We start from the raw sequence: 25,272 nt of genomic DNA, 5'->3' as shown, positions 1-25,272 counted from the left end.
CAGCCTCCAGAGCCATTTGGGTTGCTTTGACCTCCAGCCATCTGTGTCTGGGAATGTAAAACAAATGGTTAATGGCATCAGATGGTATATGATCTCAAATGCCCCCCCCCGCCCTGCTTACTGCCATCAGAGGGAAAAGAGGACTGTGGAGAAATCATGAAGGATGCTGTTTTCAAAGTTGCAATTAATTGTGTGCTGGGGAAAGCTCATCCTCTGCCAGTTATTCTGTCGAGGAAGGGGAAATTAAGGGTGATGGAGCTGTGACTGAGAGGTCAGTTTGAATCATCCTTACAAGGTCAAAGAAGGAGAACAGAGCCCATATTCAACCCCAGGAATCCTGGAACAAAAGGTGTGAGGGTCATGTGGTGGGGTGCGTCAGGAGCTGACTTCCTTTAGGCGAAATAGGCGCCTAGGGATAGGTCTTGACTGTCTGACCTGCGACTTCACAGTTGCACGGGGGACTGTCCTTAGGTTACTTTTTTACAATGCCTTACGTCCACTGTGGCTTGAGCCAGACATGTCCCCGTCCTCTCTTTGGGACCCCTCCGTGTGGCCTTGTCCTCTCATTTCACTCTGCAAACTTTCTCTCATATTTCCCTTCTCTTTCTTCCAGCCAGTGAGACCTGCAACGACTTCCACCCAATGTTCTTCACCCACGACAGATCGTTCGAGGAATTTTTCTGCATCTGTATCCAGCTCCTGAACAAGACATGGAAGGAAATGAGGGCAACTTCTGAAGACTTCAACAAGGTAAGGTTGAATCTGAGGCAGAGGCAGCAGCTTCCTGTCACCCCAGAGGAGCCCCACCTCTGCATTGTCCCCCGGCTATCATACCCGTATGGACCTGAGCTGTGTGTTGGTGATGCTTTCATCTCTGCTGGGATAAGCCTGGAGCAGTCTTGTTCCTTTTGGCTAACTAAACTGGAGCCACCAGCAGAGACCCTTTCTTGAAATATGTTGTCTACATTAACTTTTTCCTTTAAGGGCATTAACCTGGGATGCCGCGTAATGGCAACATCCACTGGGGAAAAGGCCTCCCCCTCCACTGGTGTGCAGGCGGCTGTTAGAGAAACAATGAGATCAGGAAGGCTGCTCTGTCTAGGTGACTTGGTTTCTTTGCAGATTATGGATGTGTTGAGATAATCTGCCCTTTGTTGTGTCAAAAAGAGTTTTTATTCAAATGCAAAATCTCTTTCAGGGAGTTGAGTAAGTTTATATGGAACTTTTTTTTTTTTTTTTTTTAGTTTACAGAAAGCATTTGATTCTTCTTTGGTTTTCTGTAAGAGCACAAATTTTATGTTTCTCTTTGTGAGTGAATGTTGGGTGCCGAGAAGAGTGTTGACCAACTTAGAGGAAGCAGAAATATATGAACTTTTCAAGAGAAACAAAATCTTTATCCTTAGATAAAGGCCTTGTTAACGATCATCACATGGCTAGTAATAACTGATGGTTGGGACAGGTATATTTAGGACAAGTATATTGGGAGAGGCCTTCAGTACCTTTCATTTGCTACTACTATTGCTGGATCTGGGTTTGACTGGTTCCGTCACCCATGCCTGCTGAGCTGGTCCTGGGGACATAACTGTTGTTAAGAGTCTAAGGGTCCGATCTCACTGTCCTCCTGTGGGGCCTTCACAGCTGGTGAACAGAAGATCAAATGTCCAACTGCATTTGATGTTCTCCTTGGTCTTTGCCTCCCTGTCACCTTTCCTCTGAACTTACATTCCCTTCTTCTTTTCCACCATATTTCTGGTTCGTGGCATCTTGAACTGATATTGGTGGAAAGGAAAGAAAACGAGGAAAAGGAAATAATACTCTTTGCCAAGCCTCAGTTAGGTCTCCATCAGCATGATGATCTTCTCCGCAGTTGAAGCAGACAAAGCTGTCTTAGTCGCCTTGGGCCATCTATTTAATTCATTGAAATAGGCCCCAGCGACGCCCCTCTGTGGAGAGCCCTGATTCTGCCAACTACAGTCTAGAGCTGCCACGGGTCTAAGCAGCTATGCCCAGGGACAGGCATGATTGAAGAAGGGAAGTGAAGGAAAGAAATCCAGTAATTCTGCAGCCTCCTAAGTGTACTTCACTTGATTATGAGTGACTTGGCAATTGAGGTGCAAATCATCCCTGGGAAAGAGGAATAAAGGAGCAGGGAGACCTTTGTACAATCAAGCCAAAAAAAGGGGAGAGTTAAGTAGTCTCTGAAATGGCCAAGGCCACTTTGCCCCGGATCAGATCAACTCTTCAGTTACTACAGTGTTTCTGAAAGCCATCCAGTACTCAGCTCCTATGTGCACGGGACACCTGTTCTTTCAGGAGAAGGGAACCTCTCTGGCTGTCATGTGCTCTGGCATCAGGTATCTGTCTGCTTTCCGAGAGGATTTCACTCACCCGTCTTCTTCTGAATTACAGAAATCAGCATTTTTGTAAATGATGATAATGCAAATATTTTTGTTGTTGATCTATGCACAGATAAGGTATATGGAAAATATTACCAAATTCCTGTAGAGGAATGGCTCAAGAGGCTTAGCACTTAGACGCTTAAATCCTATAGAACATACAGTTTACAAAACGAAGTCCCAAGAATGCACTGTTAGCAAAGGGAACCAGAGGCCTCGGTCTGGAGTTGGTGAGCGTGGCCATTGGGTCTGTGTGGTTCATCACGACCAGATAGTTGGGTCAGCGGTAATGATATCCTGCCTGTGCAGGGTGAGGTCCCCCAAGTGTCACTCTGAAACTTTTTTCATAATTAACTTATGTGGCTGTAAAAACTGCCTTTGGCAAGACCTCAGGGCCAGGATCGGGGGACATGATAAGTGTCCCTAGTGCCATCTTATTGTGGCCCTAGTGCCATCTTTTTGCATTGTCTACTGATCATAGACGTCAGTCTAGTGTCACGTACATGTGGCCAAATAGTGATGGTGGTTTGCGGCTGTGAAGAGGCAGTCGGAAGCCTGAGAGGCAGAGGGTCCCATCCTGTGTACACATCTCCCTTGGTCAAGAGTGGATACCAGAGGAGGGCCAGGGATGGGAATGACAAGGGCTTTAAGTTTTCTACGTGAAATAGTTTTGTTTTGTTTGCCTTTTTTCTTTTTAGTGTTATGCACGCCTCACTTCTGGAACAGAAAAGTCTATCAGTTATATACTATTTTATCATGTGTGTACTAGTTTTCTAGGGTTGCTGTCACAAATTACCACAGACTTTGTAGCTTAAATAGTACAAAGGTACTCTCCTACAGTTCCATAGCTCAGAAACCAGAAACGGGATTCATGGGTTAAAATCAAGGAGTCAGCAGAGCTGTGGTCTTTTTTGGCCACTCTAGTGGGGAGATCTGTCGCCTTGCCTTCCAGGTTCTAGAAGCCACCTGCGTTCCTTGGCTCGTGGCCCTTTTTCTCTTCAAAGCCAGCCAACAGGTCCTGTCCTCACGTCACACCTCATTACTCTGATCCCTCTTTGGCTTGGATCTTTCACTCTTCTGGACTCCTGTGATTACATCGGACCACCTGGATAATCCAGGAGAATCTTCCCTATTTTAAGGTCAGCCGATTAGGAATCTCAACTCCGTCTGCAACCTGAATTCCCCTTTGTCATGTAACATAACATAGTCACAGATTCTGGGGGTTGGAGTGTAGACCTCAGTGAGGGGGGTGCATTTCTCTGCCTACCATAATGTATATTTAATTTGCAGGTGTATTACATTTGTATCTGTATTTGTGTGTATCAATTTAAAGTATTGAAATGTGGACAGAGGAGCTTTTTGTTGTTGTTTTATTTGCTGGTAGACCAGCATAATACCAGAGTTCTGCTAGTGGTCGCTCAAACAGATTTCACTACGTCCTTTTTCTTTTATGTCCCTGTTCTGCCTCTAACAGGCTTTTGAAAAAAGATGGGCCCTATGTGCGGGCCTCTAGGTCAGTTCTTCCTGATTTTTGTTCCTGCTGCTTGTCTATCAGCCACTGCTCTGCGTTGCCAGGTAATAAATGGAAAGGAGAGAAGAAGAGCCGAAATTTTCATCGGTTTATTTTTCTTCTTGTTATTAACTTGGTAGCAGAAGCTATTGAATTTAGGAACAAACGTGGATTCGGTGTTATTGGTAGATTTAATGTTTTTCTTGTTTCCGAAGATTGTCCAAATTCGAATTCAGAATATCTTAAAAGAGCCCAACATGAGACACACTTTCTTTTGAACTTTCTTGGACACCGTCAGACTGTCGCCACTCTAAACAGAAGCATGGGTGGAGGATTTGCTTGTCAACCTACGGCCCAGGTTCTGTAAGAAGGGGCTTAGCTATCTGCCTCCTTCAGCTCGTTACTGGAGAAGCAGTATCCCTCAATCCAAAATTCTGATTTTACAAATAATAACTAGATTCCAGCAGATGCCGGAATTTCTTCTACAACCCACCTTGCTTGAGACACTAGTTTGTAGGTATCTAGTGCTTGGTAGTTAATGCTTCTGCCGGAAGTGAATGTTTGGAAAAGCAGCTGCTTTCTTGCTGCTCCAGGCTGGGGAAGCTGAAGACGGGATGTTTTTTATTTATGTGAAAGAAGTAGAATTGGAGAGTGATTAAAATATTTATGCTTTGAAAAGTACTTTCTTCCAGTTTCCCAATGTAGCAGTCTCTGCAGAATAATCCATTGATTCAGGCCATTGAGTTTGTATTCTGTTTTTGCCTTTTATTACCAATATTTTAAAGCATGCATTATTCATTTTTATGTGCATTAGAGAAGAGCTTAAACTGCAGCTGGATACCTCGGCACACAAGTGGCCCCATAATCCTTTCATTGAAGCCCTCATTTTTTAAGCAGGGTAGGAAAGAAGACACAAGTGATTTGGGTAGTTCAGGTATGGGAATCTCATTTAAAGCTTTTATTGCAGACCGTGCCACTTTAGAAATTCTAACAAGGGGTATACACATCAAAATTGATATTTGTGTGTAGTAGTGTTTCTCAACCTTATCCACCTTGCCCGAACCTTAGAATCACCTGGGGGGCTTTGGAAACCTCTGTCATCCCAGTGCCCTATTGTACAACATACCAATTACTTCTTTGTGGTGGAGCCAAAGCTCTCATGAAGATTTTTCATGAAGGCAGATTTGATCACTAAAGGTGAATCCCATCCATAGAATGACCATCAGTTGATACGTGTAACACAGACCACCAACTAGTATGAATTGTGTGCATCAGCGAAGTAGTCCGTCCATTGGTTGGTAAGGCCCAGGTTCTAACCCTGGTTCTGCCACTCAGGAACAATATTCCCTGAAAATTAAAAAAAAAAAAAAGTGGATACCAGTATCCCATTGCCCTCTTATGGTGGTGTGATACTAAATTGAAGTAATAAATGTGAAAATGATTTGAGGAAGTAAAATGTCATATGCGTTTGTATTCTTTTTGTACATAATAAGATAAATCCTGTCTATGAAAAATGAGTAAATTGCCCTTTTCAAAAGAAAACATTTTTTTGGCTATTATGTGAAAAAACAAAGAAAAGAGGAAAGGAAGGAAGGAGGGAGGGAGGGAAGGAGGGAGGAAAGAAAGAAAGAAAGAGAAAAAGTGAAGCTGCTTATGTACCACAGATTAAGTGCTGAATTGAATGAACTCATTTAACTTTGGCAGAAATAGGGTTTCAACGGAAAACGTCATGGATTTGGGAAGAAAAGACTTTATTAGGTACCTTAGTTTTCCATGTGACAAGCCATGGGCAGCAGCCTAAAAATCAGGTTTCACAAAAGCTCAGGTGCTTAATAGCTGGAGAGAGTTAAGGCACTGTAGCTATTACCTAGCTGCACAGACCTCTCTGCGGATGTCTGAGCCGTCTAGATACCTTAAAAATACTTGTTCATGGCATTGGTGTTACTTTAGATGCTATCAAAATCGGCATTAAAAACAAGATCAAATGACTTTGCCATGCTTTCAAATTGCCAAAATGGAAGAAACTAATGGTTTGAAAAATGTAGTCACTCTGGAGCAAAAGCACTATTTTGAAACTTTACCCAGCAGCATAATATGCAAAGCACACACGACAGAGGTTAGGATCTCAGGCTTGCAGATGACAAGCCATCCCTTAAAATAGGAGAGCCTGTGCACAGGGAGAACCCAGGCCCATCAGACAAAGCCGCAGCTGCCCCTGGCTAGGCTATGAGCTCCATCTGAGTCAGCGGGAGAAAATCTCAATTAGGAAGAATTGGAGAGCAGAACAGAGCAAACATCCTGGGAAGTCCCCTGGAAGATTATCCATGGAAAATAGCCACTAACTAGTCATATCTAATGGATTATGGTGTGGTGTAAAAAAGGGTTCATTTGAGAGCTTGAAGGCAGTGATTGCATGAATGAGAAAGGGAAATATGTTCACCCCCCGAACTGTTTCCAATTTACTGACTTTCTGTGCATGCTTTTCAGGGGCAATTATATATTCCAGAGTCCCCTTCCTAGGCCAGCTCAACTTCACAGTGGTGCAGACAGCGCTCTTGTTGGTTAGCTGAGCTGGCCTAGGGAATGAAAGGTGGTCTGTAACTCTCGCCATGAATAAACATGAATCTCCTCATTTGCATGAGGCAGGTGACTGTAAAATATCTCGGAGCAAGTTGTGAAAGGAGGCTTTGTGCATCCGTGCCCAGGGGAAGCTGGGGAGGACTCAGTGTTGTTTATCTTCATTAGAATTCCATCTAGGGCTGCTGGTATTGATCTGAACCGGGCCTGGGGTAGCTAATAAAGTAGGTGTATGTTTTAATTGAAACATGAATATTTAAGTAGAGGAGAAGTCTTTTAAAGGGCCACGATGTCGTACGAGAGGTTATCCATTTCTCAGCTGTCTAGGCCATTTACAAGTATTTATTCAAAAAAGCTTCTCACGTTTCACAGAAGTCTTTAAGGTTTGACACGAAGGAAATCACACTTCCTGTAGAAGCAAATGCATCATACAAATAGATTTATTTTTTCCTTTGATGTTTCCTGTTGGATAGGTAGCAAATAGTTTCGTGTGTGTGTGTGTGTGTGCGCACACGTGCGTGCATATATTTAAATGAGTGCTTTTAAGCTATTCGCTTAAGGTAGTGTTACCCTTTTTTTATGAAGTTTGCCACTTCCATTGGGACAGGAATCCAGGTATGTCTCCTTCCATCTTCATCAATATAAATTGTGCTGTCTAGAGACAGCAGAAAGACTGAGAAAGAGACCAACTTTACGGAACTTATTTTTTTTTTCAAGAGGTATCTTTTTAAATAGACCCCAGTAGGTACACTTTCTAAAAAGAAGTGCATTAATTGCAGGTAACATGGGCCTGACCAAGACAGGTGGTGTGAGGTGTTATTTCCCAGACTCTTTTGCATTACCACCCCCCGAAGGATCTCCTTTAGACATTTTCCTCTAATCACCCTTCCCCTGAAATTTTAATTATGCAAATACATTGTTACCTGTTTATGTATTGTCTGTATATCTGTGCTTTATGGTTTAGGAAAGTAAGATTTTTTTTTTTTTTTTGCTCCTCCAAGAACCAAATTTCTCCCCCTGGGGACACGATCCCCTGCCCCATTGAGAATCCAGGTGGAAAGGAGGGAACGGAGGCTGAGCCTGGGCGCAGCAGGAAAGTCTGGGGGCAGTCCTGGCCCAGGGGCTCCTCACCAGCAGTGTGGGTCCTTGGGCATGTCCTTTAGCCCCCAGAGCCCTTCTCACCTGTAAACTGGTAGCAGCAGCAGCAACAACAACAACAATAACAATGGTATTTCCCCAAATCACTGTGAGGATTAGGTCCTTAAAGGCTGGCTTTGTAAATTGCCCCATACAAATTGGAGGTGCTGGTGTCAACAGAGAGAACCCAAATTGACAGTCATTTGCACTTGGTTGTGTAGTATAACTGAGCTGCTTTGATTTTCTAAGATAATGTATTCAAATATCTAGAAACACAGATTTTCCCATTCCTCTGTGTGGAAGCCCATTGAACTCTGGTTTGCCTGCCAAGGGAAACTGACTACAGCAGGGACAGATCCCTAAGTGAGGAGGAAGTCCTCTGTGTGGGTTTTTCCTGGTGAGGGATGCTCCTCCCCAGCCTGCCCATAGACATACCGCAAGTGACTGAGGGGCTTGGCTGAGTCTCCAGAGGCACAGCACACTGGTCCTTCAGAAGCCCAGGTCTCCTCAGCTGCATAACCCCAGCGGCATGACCTCATGCAAGGGATTCAGACTGGGCAGCTCCAGATTGCTCGTCTGTGAGACGGGGACAGGAATGACCACCCCCAGACGGGCTCTGAGCCCTGGACCAAGTCCGGCAGATAAACTACTTAGCTCAGTCCGGCCTGGAGCAAATACTAGGTGACACCGGCTTCTAAATACCTCTGAAAAGGAAAAGGGCTCGTCATGGCAATGCTGATGGCAAACATTTTCAGAAAAAGACAAGATTCTCCTGGGGATTTAGTGATTAAGTTCATAGAACATGCATCCCAGCGTGCTTAGTGGTCCCACCCTCACAGGTTCTGTGAAACGTGGGCGTCGTCATAAAGTGGTGACCATTTCCAGGGACTGTTCTGGGTCATGCCTTTGATAGTCTGACCGTATCCCTTTATTAAGGGGTGGTATCCAGAATCCTCCAGAAAGAGTTAGATTTTGTTGACTCTGTTTATGTAATTTCCCTAAGAAATGGTTAAACTGTTTAAAATTTGTTTAAAGATTAACTGGTAGGTTTAGTTGGCTGAAAACACTGCTAGCATGTTTTGCTTTCTTGACATTTGCCATAACTGGAGCATGTATAAAAAGGATAATTACCATGATTGAGTCTGATGAGTAATTTCGGATAAGCCCTGACAATAGTAAATATACATCTTGGAGGTTTCTTTGCATGCAAGATCCTCATTTCCGAAGCCTCCCTGGAGTCAGTGTATCTTTTCTTTGTATGTGTAACATGTGCTAAGCTGACACTTGCCAATTACAAGACAAAAAGAATTGATAGGTTCTTCTGCTGAGCAGCAGTAAGATACATCAGTCGCTTGGTTCAGCAGCAGCCCATCCCTGATCATGGAAATAACGATGCCTCTAAGTTAGCTGCTGTACATCACTCTGTTCAGTGACTTCTGAAACTTCTTCCCCTTTGTTAACTACACTTTGGGGCACCGCCTGAGCTGTTAATAACTGGTTCCGATGACCTGAATTCCATATTCCATTGTGGATTGTGTTAGGGATTTGATAATGGCACAGAAATCATTTTATTAGTATATGTCCAATTAAAAGGAAATTGCCTACATTTTAAATAAGGCGTAATGAGATTTAGGCATTTTAAATTAAAGGGCAGATAGGAATCAGAGTTGGATAGCAAAGAAGAGTACTGTTAGATGGGAATCTCTCGTGAAATATGAGTCCTCCTTGATTTAAAAGAAAATATTTATCTTGTAATTGCAGAGAAAATGATGTGCTATGGGGGTTGAGAGCACAGTTGTACAAAGGGGTATGTTTCCTAAGGTAGAACAGGAGAACATAAAGGTGCTGTCACGTGGGTGCTCTTCATTGCCAACTCAGGGTGCCAGATGTTAGGAAGAGGCAAGGGACGGAAGACAAAGAGATGCCCCAGATGAGACGAGACGGGGAGTCAGAATGAGAGAGTAGTGTCAGAAGCCATTTGTTAGGACTCCAACAGAAGAGCTGGGAGAAGTGAGAAGATCCCAAGTGAAATTGCTAAATCTCTCCCACAAAAATACCAGGCCTAAGGGGTCAGAAGTTTAAAAATATATTTTATTATTTAAGTGTGTATAATTCACCTGCTAATCTAAATTCCTTCTAGGGCCGTGCAGGTTTTTCAAAAGTGTGCTTTTATGTCTGAGCAGCGGTGAATGATGGGTCAGGCAGTCCCCCTGGCCTTACCAAATAGCAGCCGAAACCCTCACCTGCTGGTCTGACAGCAGATGCTAGCTGTTCTCACCATCTCTCAGCGTAGAGCTGAGCCACTAGGCCAAACAGGTCAGAGCAAGAGCAAAGGTCGGGGGGGCAAGAAGAGGGTACCAAAGCAAGGCTGAATTTGTTATACAGAGAAAAAGAAACAGGGAAACTTGAATTTGAGAGATGAGAATTCCAACCTGCTAGTTTCTTCTTCTCCTCTCCTCCCCTTTGCCCCTCCTTTTGTTGTTTCTATGTGTTTCCCATGCAGTTCTGTTGAAATGAAAAATAATAGTAGCTGCTCAGTGAAACTATGTGGGAGGAACTCATTTAGGCAGGTAGTTAACTCAGATATCATGCCCACACAGGGCCTGCATCTTCCCAGGAAAGTTCTCAAGCCGGCCGTTGTCACTTGTGGCAACAGCATCCTCAGATGCCCCTCAAGGGATCCCCTTGCTCTGGCCCTATGAATAATACCGTTACTCTGGAACTTACCACAGTGAACTGCAGTTGTCTGCTTAATCCTCAGACTCCTTGAGAGCAGAGCCTGGCTTTTTTCTGTATTCTCAGAATCTACTCAGTGCCTAGGAGGTCGACGGCATTCAGTGTTACTATCCCAACACGGAAGGCATGGCACTAGGCACTGGGGATACAGGTGAGTTCTGCCTTCATGGAGCTGGCAGTCCAGGGAGTTTCTATTTGGAAGTTTACGGACGGGCTCCTCTTTGTGCAACCAATCAGCGGCCAGAGTCACTACAATCACTATAAGGTCCTCTGCCTTCTCATTATTGTCTTAGCTCAGATCTTCCTCTTTTCTCACTCCAAATCTCGTAGGTGGAATGGCTGGTTGCAGTTCTTTACTGCTTCATAGGAGTCCTTGCCACAATCTGATGGGGAGTGAAGCCTATTTCCCCTGCCCTTTGACTTTTGACATGGGCCAATGAGATGATCACAAATGTGCAGTGCGCAGAGGCCTGAATATTGCTTGTGTGGCTGGCTCGGGCTCTTGCACTTCTGCCTTCATCATGAGATAGAGTACATAGGCTGGGTAGCCACTGCCCCTAAGTGTAGGTCTCAGAATGAAGCTTATGGATTACAGTTTCCCCAGTCAGCCCACAGAATTACAGCTGAAAACTGCCACCTCAGCTGACCTATAGACCTGTGAGTATGAGGAGAACTTCTTAGCTATTGGGATTACTTGTTACACAGCACTCGTGTGGCAGTCACTGACTGAGACACCAGCTGTTGCGGTAACTTATCTTCCAGCTTGGAAACCTTTCCACTTTCCAAACGTCCTCCCACATGCATCTGACCATATCATTGTTGCTTTTAATCCACCCATTGCCTGCCTCATAAAACTTCATGGCCTTAGCAAGATGTTTAGATTTCTCTTTAATTAGCTTGATGTACCTTTCTTGCTTCATCCTCATGTTTTCACCCTGTACCTGCTCTAAGGTCTGCATATCATGAACTGCCCACAATTCCTTGTGTTTGCCATGTTACTTTCATATCACAGATATGTGTTCACCCTCCTTCCTTCTGCCACTAATGCCTTCCTCCATCTGCTCACTGAAATTCTGTTTTAGGATTTTACACACGGCCACCTCAGGGGTACCACCTTGGATGGTTAGCATCTCCATTTGATTCAGAATGAAATTCGGTACACCTGCCCCCATGACACAGAAGTCTGAACTTCTTCTGGAAAATATCTTCCAGCTGTATCATAGTAGTTGTTTATTTACAAACGTCTCTTTCTCAATTAAATCTCTACAGCATTGGGAGCAAAGAACTATGGCTTTAAATCTTAATATTCTCCAGATGTTTTTGAAATAGGATCTGCCCAATTACGTTGGGTTGAATATCAAATGAATAAGTAGCCAGGAATGTTTAATTCACACATTATTTAAAACAGTCTGCCTAGCCAATAAGCTGAATTAATTTATACTCTTTTAATATGGGATGGTCACTCTTATTCAATTCCTGGAGACCATAGGTATTCTGCAGTTCTACAGAATGAAGAATTTTCTTGCCCAAAATGCCAATGGGCCTTATTGAGAAATACTTCTAGATCTTTCGATTGGAATTTCTTCTTCAGATGTCAATACCTTGGGAGAATTACAAAATGATTTTGCCATTCCTTTCTTAACAAAAATGGCAGTATAATTTTTTTTCCACCTACATAGCTTTATATAAGGTGAATGAAAGCCACAAAGACAGAGAAGAGTCACAAAATAAACTGAATTTCTCTTTTCCGAGGAGAGTGGTTGGATCCCCTTGTTCAAAAAGAAATCCCTCTGTTTCAGTTATTTCCCCTTCAACCTTAACCCACAGCTGCTGGCCATTTGGGGAGTACCGCATTTCCCACTAGTCTGATTTCCAGGCCGGTGGGAAGGATAATGTCCATAATGGTGCTTATCCTCTCACAGGTTGGCTACTGAGAGACCTTCAGTGCAGAGGACAGAAGTGCCTGCTGGCGGTCCACCCATTTAGGTGACTGTTGTCTCCCTGAGTACACCCACCAGACACCTGCCTGAGTAGCAGCCACGTTCAATAGGAAGCGTGAGCACATTGTGCCATTCACAAAAGTTGTCTTTTATATTTTACCTTCACCTCCCAAAGTGCTCTTCAATTAGGAAAAAAAGGTTGCATTTTCCAAGAGTGTCGTAAGAGTAGGAAGATTTGATTCTTGCCACAGGGATTGTGTGTTTTAGGTGCTGGAGGCGATCAGCCCCCAAGAACTTTTCTGGTCCTGATTTCCTTATTTCTCTTTCACATTTCCGTTTGCGTGGCTTGGCTGGATCTGAGGTTTATGGCATATGGCTTTTTGCTGCTTGATCTGCCACAGAAGTGAATGTCACTGTTATATGATGCCAGATTTCCATTTTGTGAATCACGGAGCATGAGATTCTGTCCAAAAGCTCCCAGGCCACTAGGAGTCATTCTAGCAGAAGCAGAAAATGGGAAGACCCATGCCTCCGAGATGTTGTTCCTAGTAAAATGTGTCTGTCATTATAAAAGTGCATATAAAATGGAGATGCTCTTGCCCCCCCGAGTTTGTTGGAAAAAGCTGCTTTGGCTTCTTTTATTGTGGTCAGCGCACTGGGAAACCCTGGATTTTTTTTTAAATTTTTTTTAAGATTTTATTTATTTATTTGAGAGAGACACAGTGAGAGAGGGAACACAAGCAGAGGCAGTGGGAGAGAGAGAAGCAGGCTTCCCGCGGAGCAGGGAGCCCGATGCCGGGCTCGATCCCAGGACCCTGGGACCATAACCTGAGCCGAAGGCAGACGCTTAACGACTGAATCACCTAGGTGCCCCCAACCCTGGATTTTTTTCTCCCAAGCCTCAACTCAGCAGACCCTGGTCCATCAAGGATGTAAAGTTGGTTCTGAATTTTTTCAAATAGATAAGAATACACTTGTGCACCTACCAGAAAAATAAGGCTGTGAGTAAAAGATATTGATGGTTTTTGGATGCAGTTTACCAGCATTTTGTATTTATTGGATTTTCAAGTTATAAAACACTTTAGGATACAGTTGGATGATTATGGGGAACCGAAGCTGCCACAGACAAAGCCTCAGCCTCAACTCCCCACCTCCACCCGTCACTCCACACCCCTCCCTGCTCCCCAGCTGCCTCCCGTGCCTGAGGAATCAAGAGTAGGGTTTGGAAATTCACCAAAAAGAGTAAGTTCAATCAATAAATTCAGTACATTCAGTCAATAGATTTAGAGTCAAGAGCATTGACTTTGGACTCAAGGAGTGGGCTTCAAACCCTAACTCCATTATTTTCTTGCTGGGTGACCTTGGGCACATTAATATCCTTACCCTGTTTTTCAGCCTTTTCATCTGTAAAATCTGGAACTTTACATATATATATATATGTCGTGAGGGTTAAATGAGCCAATATTAGGTTGATATTAGGTGATAATATGCAATGGTCAATTCTTGACCCGTGTCTTAATTAGAAAATTACTCCTTATGGTTTATCCTAGTAAATGTAAAGCCTGTGGGTCATTTCCATGAGGGGAAGTTACAGAAATGATGGCACAGTGCTCCAGACTAGGTATGGGAAGGCATGGGTTCTAGTCCAGCTGTCCCTCAAGCTGACAACACGACCCTGGGCTGTTCTCCAACATCTGCCCTCCCCACCCCTCTCCTTTCTAGACGAAGGTGTCCCTGGTGGCCGTGGAGGTGGATTCTTCCTTCTGCGGCTTTGAATTCTCTCTCTCATCCGCTCTGGGACACCACTTGATCAGTTTATCCCGTCTGGTCCTTATATCATCAATCTTGTCCTCTTGGATACTGTCTTTTTACCAGCATATACGTGTACTCACATGTCCTGTGTTTGAAAAAACAAATAAATAACTCCTTCTTGATGGAGTGTGGATCTACACTTCTTGTGGAGGTGGAAACCCAGCCTTCACCCCAAGCCAGATTTCCTCACGTAGTTGACTCTGTTTGCCACTTCTTCTTTTCACTTCCCAGTAATTTATTAACCCACTGCAACTTGTCTTCGGCCCTCACTAAAAATACAACTAAGCAGAAGAAGAGGCACAAGACTCTAAAAAGCACTAAATTATACTGTCAGTACTTGAAAACTTCTTTAGCCACAGAAGCCATTGGTTTTGATGAAATCAAGAATTACTTCTGATGGACATTTTAAAATCTCTGACTTTTTTGCCTTCTTTGCAGCCCTTGGTTCTCTCCTTCTTAAACACAATCTTCCTGTGGCTTTGGAAATGAACACACATGCAAAATAGATACATGACACACTATATATATTAAAGGAAGAAATAAGATAATTATCATTGTTCCAGTTACTAGTGATATTTTTAGACAAAAATTAAAAGATAACTAAACTATATAACTAAGCTCAAGAAAAAAAACATGCCTCTAAAATGCACTAATAGGTGTCCTGAATACTCAAAAACCTCTTTAGCCACAAAAGACATGATTTCTAAGAGGCAAGTGGAGAATAAGAGGAATTGTTGAGTTGTTCTAATTTAAGACTGGAAAGAAGTCACATCGTTATGACTCCCTGCTCTGATGAAAAAGATAGATATCAAAAAATTTGTAAAAATAAATCTTTTATCCCTTACATTTTTATGCTTATTGGCATCCTCCCTTCCTCCCCCTCAATTTTGTCTCTTCAACCTAAAAATCTACCCAAATCTCTCCTATCCATAAAAAATTTTTTTTCACCCCCGTTCCTCTTTCAAGTTCTTATCCAATCTCTTTCCTTCCCTGCACTGCCAAATTTTCCAAGAGAGAATGCCATCTCCACTTGCCTACCTCCTCCACTCCCTGTGGTCTGATGTTCACCCACGTCCACCCACTGAAATCGCTTTATTTAGGTCAGCACTTACCTCCCAAGTGTCAGGTCTCTTCCCAGTGCTCCTCTTGCTCCATCACCCTGAAGCATCGGCTCATGTCCCCACCTGTGCTTCCCGGGTTCCTGGCCGTTCCCCGACTCCCGAGGCGCTGCCACCACCTCGCGCCGACCCTTACATTTATGCATTCCCCAAGCCCTTTTTCCTGATTCTCTCCTACTTCCTCTCCACTCACAGTCTCCCATCCCCTCGACCATCCTTCCACTCTAGGAGTGGCACGGCATTCCACCTCCTCCCTTAGACTCGCAACCTTGGGGAGATCCCTGGCTTCCTCTCCTCTCCTGCTGGGTCCCCACGTCCTTTGGATTCACCAGTGCGTAAGAAGGGGCCATCTGGCTTTCCTGCTATGCCCCTGCTTCCCGACACCATCATCTCTTACAGAGACTGTGTCTGTCCTTTAATTGTTCTCCCTGAATCTGGACTTGGCCCACCTGGAAGTTCTCTTTCCCCTACCAGAAACACCTCCCTCCCTCCCTCCCTCCCTCCCTCCCTCCCTCCCTCCCTCCCTCCCTTCCTTCCTTCCTTCCTTCCTTTCCTCCTTCCTTCCTTCCTTCCTTTTTAAGATTTATTTATTTGAGAGAGAGATTGAGCAAGTGGAGCCAGTCCAACCCAGGGCTCGATCCCAGGACACTGAAATCATGACCTGAGCTGAAATCAAGAGTCAGATGCTTAACCGACTGAGCCACCCAGGTGCCCCCAGAAACACCTTTATAGAACATAATTCTTCTCATAATACATCCACACTAAAAAACATCTTAGCTTCCCTCTTCTTATAGCATGATAATAAAAGCTCCACATTCCACTGCAAACCACTTTTCCAAACAAAATGCCTATTTCACTCTTCAACACATGCCTACTAACCTCTAATTAATCCTGTTGATGGCTCCCTGAGCATGCCTTGTACTTCCAAGTCTCTGTCCTTACCCATGTTCCCTCAGCAAGGAAGACCCTTCACCCTTTTGCTGAAATTTGGCCCATCCCTCAATGCCCAGCTCGTGGGCCCTGTGGAGCTCTTCCATGGCGGTGGACTTAATTGTTTCCTCTCAGGCACGCTTTCTTTTTCCCTGCTTTGTAGCACTTACCAGACTCAGCCATACATTGAGTTTGAAACCTCCTTTTGTCAAATTAGCTTGCTTAAAACGGGTCCCTGGCCATCCCTTGTCCCACCTCATGGCTGCTTTGAAGCCATACTGCAGAATCCTAGACGAACCCCTTGAAAACCGGGTCATAGACTAGCCTTAGTTATCTACACTCTCGCCCCCTTACTCCTCAGAACAAGGACAAATTCTTCCTCACCTCTCCACCTAGGGCACCTACCAAAAAAATTACATAGGTGCTCAACACATGTGACCTGGATTGAATCTTTTATCCAGCCATTAATGGAAAAAAGAAAGAAGCTAACAATGCTTCTTTTTTAAAAAAATAAGCTGATAATGTCTTAAAAGGAAAAAGTACATTCTAGAACAAACTTTGCAAACTATAGAACAAAATCAGTCCATAAGTGAAGGGCATTGTGTGGCTAAGATATGATAGGAGAAGTGATTCTTCAGAGTGATGATTTCTTTTAGCGCTAGGAAAAAAAAAATGAAGCTTTTTCCAGAAGAAAATAAAAAAGGTGGGGATGGAATTTTGTTTGTGTGGCTTAAAAACACTTCTAGAGTTTATTTTGATGGTATTTTACTGCCTGACAAAAGCCAACTGATTTTTCCTGCTGGCATGTGTCTCCTGCACAGAGACCAGGGGCCGAGATGCTTTCAAACACATTCATGTCTCAAATCAGGCTGTGGCCAAGTCTGGGAGAGCAGCCTCCAGTTGTTCATGAAGTTAGTCACCCCCTATCTACCCCTCCCTTGTTTATGTGGGGCAGAAGACCCTGGAGCTCCTTCTATAAAAAGGAAAGGAAGACTTGCCATCCACAGTGATATCAAAGGGCCCCTTGCTACCACTCTGCTGGCAGAAACCTTGAAACATTTCAATAGAATTTTAAGAAAGCTGTTGGGACAAACTGCTTTTGGGAAATTCACGGATAGTTGATGACGTCATTTATAAAGTCATTCAGTGCAATGTGGCTATTTAGAATCATAGCCATTCTGGGGCAAAAAAGAAAGTTATGCATATAGATGTTCATTTCATTGTTATTTATAGCAGCAAGAACATGGGAAATAACTCACATTTCAGCAAAGAGGATATGATAAATTAATTTAGGGGCACATGTATTGATATGTTAAATTTTTCAGTCATTCAAAATGACGTTTGTGAATGGTATCCAAATAAAAGAAAACATTTTTTATATTATGCTAAATGTAGGGGAGCAGAATGCAAAATTATGTCTTAACTAAGTAAAAATAAAAACTAAGAAGGTTTAAAACTCTTTAACAATGGTTTCTTCTGCATGGTGTAATTAGTTATAATTTTTTCTCTTTTATTATGTTTTTAATGTTGTACATTTTCTCTACTGAACATGTATGTTCTTACAGTCATAGTTTTTAAAACCAATTTTAAAATAGGGGGATATAGAACTGTCACCAGGCTCCAAATCTGGTATGATGAGTAGTTCTAGTCTAGAGGGAATTCTTTGATCTCAACACCCCATGTTATAAATTGAAGCAAAGTTTTGTTTATTCTTCCTTGAAATAAAGCATGGGTTTAAGCCAGCTGTATTGGCTTAGTCAGTCCTTGCATCCTTATCCTGATGTTGACTAGTACAAAGATCAAAAGCCCTCTGAGGCTCCACTGGAGGAAGACTCCTTAACTGGAAGGGAGTTCTGAACAGATGTGACGTCCTTGAAAAAGGGAGCCAGACAGCAGACAGAGCTGCGCTCAGCACCTGGATGCCGAAAACATGAGTTTCCAGAAGGGAGGTTTCAGGAGTGCTTTCCAGCACCCGCTCTTCCCTCTCAGGCTGGGGATTGCAGGGGTGGGAAGAGGGAGGAATGGGAGACACATGAAATGAGTCACTGAGAAGTTTTCAAAGATATGCTCGTCTCCTAACTTTATCCATGATGTTGGGTAGAATGACAGAGGAACGCTCAGAAGGCTTTTGTAACTTCTATAAGTATAAAGGTTTGCAGTAAGATTTTGTATTTTGGACTAAGGTATCAGAGCCATCTAAAGATGGTATTCCTGATGTTGTGTTAATAAATCTGACTCTCAGGAGCTCACAGCAGTGAGGAAAGCTCTGGAAAGAGATAATTATGAAATAACGTGACACGTGGGAGAGTGCAAGCCCATGCATTATATGGAAGCAACTCAAAGGAAGGAATTCCATAGAGGAAGGACCTTCCTTAGGAGGGCTTGAACATATGGATAGAAGCTTACCAGGTGAGCAGAACAGAGTTAACTGGGGAAAAAAACATGAAATTTAAGAAATGCATGAAGAGAAAATTTAAGTAAGTGGTGCTTTATTATTTTCAAGATATTAAGGCTGCTTAGGTTCCCGAGACTTGAAGGAAACATGAGGCAACATGTGAAAATGTATTATAGTCACTTCCTTTTTTTCTTTTAAAGATGTATTTATTTATTTGAGAGGGAGAGCATGCACATGAGAGTGGGGGCAGGGCAGAGGGAGAGGGAGAGAATCTCAAGCAGACTCCGCACTGAGTGTGGGGTCCTGACCCAGGCTTGATCTCAAGACTCTGAGATCATGACCTGAGCTGAAATCCGGAGTCAGATGCTTAACCGACTGAGCCACCCAGACGCCCCGCATCATAGGCACTTCCTAAACATTGGTTGAATGAATGGAGGCCAATTTCTTACTTCCAAACTGGACTTTTTTGGTGAAATATATTTTTTCTGTGTATGCACAGAACAGCTGAGATGTCTCACACACAATAGATTCCCCCAAAATATAAGCAAGAGCACTTACTCATGGTTGAACATGTGTGATTATTTGAAATATTTGCTCTACAATTCTCATGCCTGTCACTGTGTCAAGAGAATTGTAGGCGATGCATTTTGGAAATCATGTTTCATATTTGCCTTAGGATGACTTGGAAGAGGAACATTTTTGCATGTAAATGGATTGGTTATTGCCCTTTGGGGCCAGTTTTTATTTATATTATCAAATTAACTCCTTCCTGCAGTTGCTAGCTTACAGATACAGGCAAGTACTGAGCAATAAAATAAAATTGTATTTTTGTGTGAATTTAATTGCTACACAAATTAGGTTTCAGGGCTCATTCTTTGTGAGAGTTGGGAATAACCTGTCACTATCATTTGCCTAGAGGGTTATGGTTCACATTTCAAAGCTTCCTTCCACTGAAAGTACAGTAGAGAGCGGTTTGAAGTGATCTGGCTCTTCCAAGCTGATGGTTTTGAAGCACTGAGTTGAAAAAGAGGCCTGTCCTTGTGGTGGCAATGCTGGTTCACCAGGAGCAGGCGCACTCCCAGTGGGTTTTCCTAGAGAGGTGCTGGGTTGTTGCTGATATTCCTGGAGCTCTGAGCCCATCATTGTGATGTGACTGGCTTCTGACAATGTCAAGTTCTTTACCATGGGACAGAGTACAGATAATGGCTTAAACAGGGCTCGCCCTGGAATTCCACATGGTGATCCTCCTGGTCTTGGGGGTGTCCTCACCTTGTGGCTTCATAGCTGGCCCTTTAAAGACCCTACTGGACCCCCTTCCAAGCCGTCAAACTCCTTCTGCTCTGCCCGTCCCCTTTCGCGTCTCAGAACGTGACCCCTGGGAACTGACTTCCTACATGTCTAGAACCTTCTCTTCCTTCCCTCCTTGTTTGGATGAACTACGTCTGCTCACCTTCTCGATCTTGGTTTCCCTCTGGCTGACAGCAAACCCTCCCTTCCTCCCCCCACCTCTCTGGTTTACCCTGTTCTATTGCAGTGTAATCCCTGTTGTAACAAGAGACCAGGACCACAGACTATCTGCGAATCTGTGGGTAGAAAGAGCAGAGAAAGTAAAGGCATCAAATGTTAACTGTTTGATAAAACATAGATTTAATCTCTACCAACTGCTGTGAAATGGGTTCTCTTATTGAGAATGTCAGAAACTAATATTTTTTCTCGAAAGGTGGAACTACTTGTGTGTGAAATTGATAGGTGTTTCAGAATTGAAAGAGGTTCACTCATGCATGAGAGCTGAAAACCGAGAAGAATGTGTTAACAGCCCCAAAGCTTCCCTTTTCCTAATGGCAAAGAAGCTGTTTCTCATTTTATGTCACCTAAAGAATATCCTACCTTTGGCCCAGTAGCTTTTTGCCACCATATTGCCAGTAGACATGCTTGGCAAGTCTAAGTTAAGGATTTTGGCATTTTCATTTTTCCTTTTGGCATGATTTGTCAGCAGCCTGCTTTTCTGGAATGCATTTCCATGGTATATTTGGAAGATTCAAGCTGGCAAGATGCTAAGCTTTCAGAATTTCACCAACTATTCCTTTGAAGGCACTCCAGAATTATAACAGATGCATCATATTGGGCTCTGCTCTTCTGGCCCCCATGCCGTTCTCAGGTCAGCCTGTTCCATCTGGTCAAGTTTATTCACACCTCAAGGACTTCCAAACCTTGACTCTCCAACCCCATGAATGCAAATCATAGTCAACTATCAGAAGTCAAGCTCTGGAAGAGCAAAGAATAAAAGATTTACTTATAGACGTGTTTGCATTTTGTAGATCCGGTTTTTATTTTGGTGTTTGTAGGTTTTGCTTATGTTTTAGGCATTTTTAAGGGAAATACAAAAATGGCAAAGTCCAGGGGAAATAAACCTACTCACATTAATGTCTCATAAATATGATTTATAAAATGTAAGTCAGCCTTAGAATGCTTTTGGAATAATCCCACCTGCTCCAAACAACTTGCTTATGGGAGCTCAGAGGCAGTGGTGTAATAGACTGCTTATGGTACTTCACAGACACAAGTTTGAATCCTGAGTCTCACCCTTACTGGATGGTGACTATAGACATACTACTTAAACGTTGTGGGTCTCGGCTTCCTTTCTTGGAGAATGGGCATTTCTTTAATGGTAGTGGCCCATTTGTAAGCACTGCATATACATTTGCTGTTATTTCTCCCATCCTCCCACAGATGTCAAGGCTGTATCAGGTAATGCTTAGCATCCTGGGACCTAAAGATAGAGTGACATTATAGCAGACTTGGTAAGTTCTACTTATGGTCATCTCCCCATGAGTATGAAAAACTGAGGAGCATCTCCCTTTGTATAGGGATTTTTCTATGAATATTTTATGATTATCTCCCCTTGGGGATAAAAAGATATATAAAATTATCCTGCCCATGTTTAGTTGAAGTTTTGCGTATGTTTTGGTTTTAAAATTCACCATGTTAAAAAAAAAAAAAAAAACAGAGATAACTGTCTACTGGTTAAGCCCAACTCACTAAAGAAATATGTCTATTGAATGAAATAACAGTTGAACCAAGCCAGTAGTAATTATACTTCTGACCTATTAGGGCAGAGTCGCTACCTCTGACCACACATCCTTGGGAGATATGGTCTGGTTTGGACTTTACTGGGCCTGTTTCTGTTTGGGGTGGAAGTGAATTCAGGTGTGTGTGTGTGTGTGTGTGTGTTTGTCTACACATGTGCTCACACGCATGCATGTTTGCATATATGGTCAGGAGAGGGAGTGTACCTTGAGAAGGCCAAGATGTAGTTAGAGATAAGCCTTCTACAATATATGCCCTCTACCCTACATGTCCAGAACTCTTTTGAGGCTCACTTTGACCCTTATGACCTCCTTCTTAAGAATCAATTGACCAAACAAAAATGGGGTTCAGGGTAACCATGTCATGAACTATGGAAGTCATTACCATCACATCACTTTCCAGGGATGAACATGCATCCTGATGAAATGGGTGCCCAGATTATGGAAGTAATCTGTTTGGGACCAGGAACAGGAAAATGGAAGGATTTGCTTTTAGTGCCACCTCTCTATAGCCCAGTATATGGAATCCCCTTCAGCTCCTTTTTAAATGCTCATCGTAAATGGTGTTCATTTTAGTTAAGACCAGTAGGCAAACTAAGGGAAATTTAGCCAGCTAGTTTAGAAGTCATTCTACAATAGTCACTTTATTTTCTGATCCAAAAATACATATCACCTAACAATTCTTTTTTGATTTGTGAATCTATTTAAAAAGCACTATAAAGCGGTGCCTGGGTGGCTCAGTCATTAAGCGTCTGCCTTCGGCTTAGGTCATGATCCCAGGGTCCTGGGATCGAGCCCCGCATCGGGCTCCCTGCTCAGCGGGAAGCCTGCTTCTCCCTCTCTCACTCCCCCTGCTTGTGTTCCCTCTCTCTCTGTGTCTCTCTCTGTCAGATAAATAAAATCTTAAAATAAATAAATAATAAATAAATAAATAAATATAAAAAGCACTATAAAGTTATATGAATTATACATCAAGTTTGGTAATAATATATTTACCAAATCATGTTTATGGAAAGAAATAGAATTTAATTAGCTTGAATCTGCTCCCCAAGAAAGTGCAGGGTAAATGGTACCAGCAGTGCCTACCCAGGGCAGAGCAGAGAATCCAGACTGTAATGTGGGGGTGAAGTGGAAAGAGATTTCTTTTGATTTTTATTCCGATACCCAGGGGTGATTTTCCCCCCTATCTTCCAGGTTGATGTTGTGATTCCCTTCTATCTGTAGACAGCACATAATAAATCTGAATGTGTTCAGAAGATTGATGACATGCCACTGATGATACATTTTGAGCCTGTATAGTTCAGGTCCATTATACTTCATACCAATTCTTGGGGACTTGTTCAGATATCAGACCAATAAAATGTAGGTTTCCCCTTTTTGAGGTTCAACAGCAGCTCTGAGGCTTGTATAGACTCTTTCATTGCAAGTCTAGAAAGGAAAGAATACACAGTGATGGCCAAATTAACAGTCTGTGATTTCAGTTAACAAAACCACTAGACAAGATTCTATGGAAAAATTCCTTGGAGGTTTCTCTAAAGACCGTGTAGCTATTTGGTATAAAGTGACCCCTGTGGAAATGTAGGTGAAGCAGTATTTTTCAGAACTAACACCTTGACTAGCTTGGTGAACCAAAGGCCCTGCTTGCTAGCTTTTGAATAGATGAGGAGGGTAGAACAGACTGAAGGACAAAAAGTATTCTCTGTCTACCTTGCAATTTTGTCTTAAAAATGAATTTCCTAGGAAAAAATTACCTGAAGAAAATTGATGACATTTCATAGTGTCCACCATACTACATGATCTACCTGTCTTATTGCTGGCAGGTCTGATAGCATCTCCACCTGGTGAATCTAGTCTTTAAGAACTCCCATGTTCTTTCTTCACATACCTGCTCCTAGCAGCTACCAAGCCCCAAACTCTGCAATGGTACCCACCCTCAACTCGAGAATCTGTAGTCAATCAAAGGAAGGTGACCTTGGTCTGACGTAGATGTGTCTTTTGGGATGGCTCAGAGTAGTGAGACACCTCACCCCCCCATTCTCAAAAAAAAAAAAAAGCTCTTCTCCATTTTATACATTAAAAATGAATTCATTTCCTTTACACAAACATCTCTTAGCAGTGATTCTCAAGCTCTGGTGTGTGTAGGAATCCCCTGTAGAGCTTGAGGAAATGTCCCTAGACTCCATTCCCTGGGATTCTGGTTCAGGAAGGATGCAGTAGGATCCCAGGAGTCTTCATTTTGAGGAGAACTCCCAGTGATTCTGACAGAGGTGGTCCCTGTAGATCACACTTAAAGAAGCTGGAGCTAGGTTCAAATCCTTGGTTCAAATCCCTTGGTTCAAATCCCACTCTGCCACATTGTATCTTGGTCAACTTTGTCAAGTTACTTAGCCTCCGCATGCCTCAGTTTCCTCATTCTGTACAATAAGGATAATAGTAATACCTCACAGCGTTTCTGTGAGAATTAAATCAGTTAATTCATATAAAGTGCTTGGAATGCTATCTGGACTATTAATTGCCCCGTAAATATTAGCTAGACCGGTCCAACAAGTTATAGATGCCTTGAAATAGATTCATATATTGAGTTATGTAAGTGTTTTGGGGGGCAGGGAATCATTTAATGGAGTACTTTAATGGTTTGTCATTGCCAATAGAGTGAAAGCCAACGTCCTTAATGTGGTCTCTAGGACCCTACAAGTCTAGCCTTTGCTTACTGTCCAAGCTAATCTTACACCATCCTTCCAGTCATTCTCACTGCAATCAGCAGCATTTGGCTTATTTTGAGTTTTCGAAGATACCACACTCCCTCCTAGGCAGTGTGCATCTAGACAGGCCCTTCCCATGTGCTATTTCTTATGCCTGAGACACTGTTCCCCTCACTTTTAGTTTATTAATTTTTACTCGTCCTATAGATCTTAGCTCAAGGATCACTTCCTCTGAGATACTTTTCCTGACCTTACTAAGTTCAATCTTTTCATTTGTGCTCATGGCACATAGCTCTCATACCCCATATGAAAGTTATGCTCTCATGTTTTTTTTCTCCTCCACTCAAGTTATTGTGCCACAAGGCAAAAACCAGGCCAGTTTGTTTGGTCACTAGCACAGTGCTTGGCATATAAACACTCACTGTGTATTTATGGAACAAATGCTTAAATTTTGCTTGAGGGAAGACCAGGTTGGAATGCCACGTTTCTGCATAAAGACAGTGGTGATTTGGATGGTCTCAGGAGTGTGAGAGAGCAGGGGGTAGGTGTCCTCAATGGCAGAAGAGAGTAGACAGAAGAGATTAGAGATGTTCCAGAAAGGCAGTCAAAAAAACCTGAGATATCCACCATCCTGGAGGGTGGAGGTCATCTGGACAGAGCTAAGGAAGATGGCCAGAGTTGGGTTTGGGTGCCAGAGAGGACAAACATAGGTGAGAATTCCTATCCAACCTCACAGGGGCAAAAAGAGATAAAATAGAAAATCAAGATTCAGACTCTTGAAGGGACAAATCCAACATCAAGACCACTGTGCCTGAGCTGAGCACTTGGAGATCAAGAGGAATGGGGTTTGGACTGAGAGTCCTTTCAGAATAAAGGAGGCCCAGAGTTACTGTAGCTTATGAAACTGCGGGGGTGTGGTAGATGGATAGTTCA

At 43.0% G+C, this 25,272-nt stretch overlaps 1 protein-coding gene across 4 annotated transcripts in view; it reads left to right on the top strand.

The window, feature by feature from the left end:
- The window catches only part of ELMO1 (engulfment and cell motility 1), a 523,658-nt gene that overhangs the window by 363,061 nt on the left and 135,325 nt on the right, over positions 1 to 25,272 (top strand). For all 4 annotated transcript variants that reach the window (XM_028104852.2, XM_028104849.2, XM_028104850.2 and 1 more), the window contains one exon: positions 614 to 750. In XM_028104852.2, the coding sequence (XP_027960653.1) occupies positions 614 to 750 (137 nt within the window). The remainder of the gene's footprint in view (positions 1 to 613; positions 751 to 25,272) is intronic.

This window comes from Eumetopias jubatus, unplaced genomic scaffold (assembly GCF_037043125.1).
Source record: "Eumetopias jubatus isolate StellerSeaLion01/CBP00866 unplaced genomic scaffold, mEumJub1_p1.0 scaffold_14, whole genome shotgun sequence".
Lineage (NCBI taxonomy): Eukaryota > Metazoa > Chordata > Mammalia > Carnivora > Otariidae > Eumetopias > Eumetopias jubatus.
This window is presented reverse-complemented; position numbering and strand designations above follow the sequence as displayed.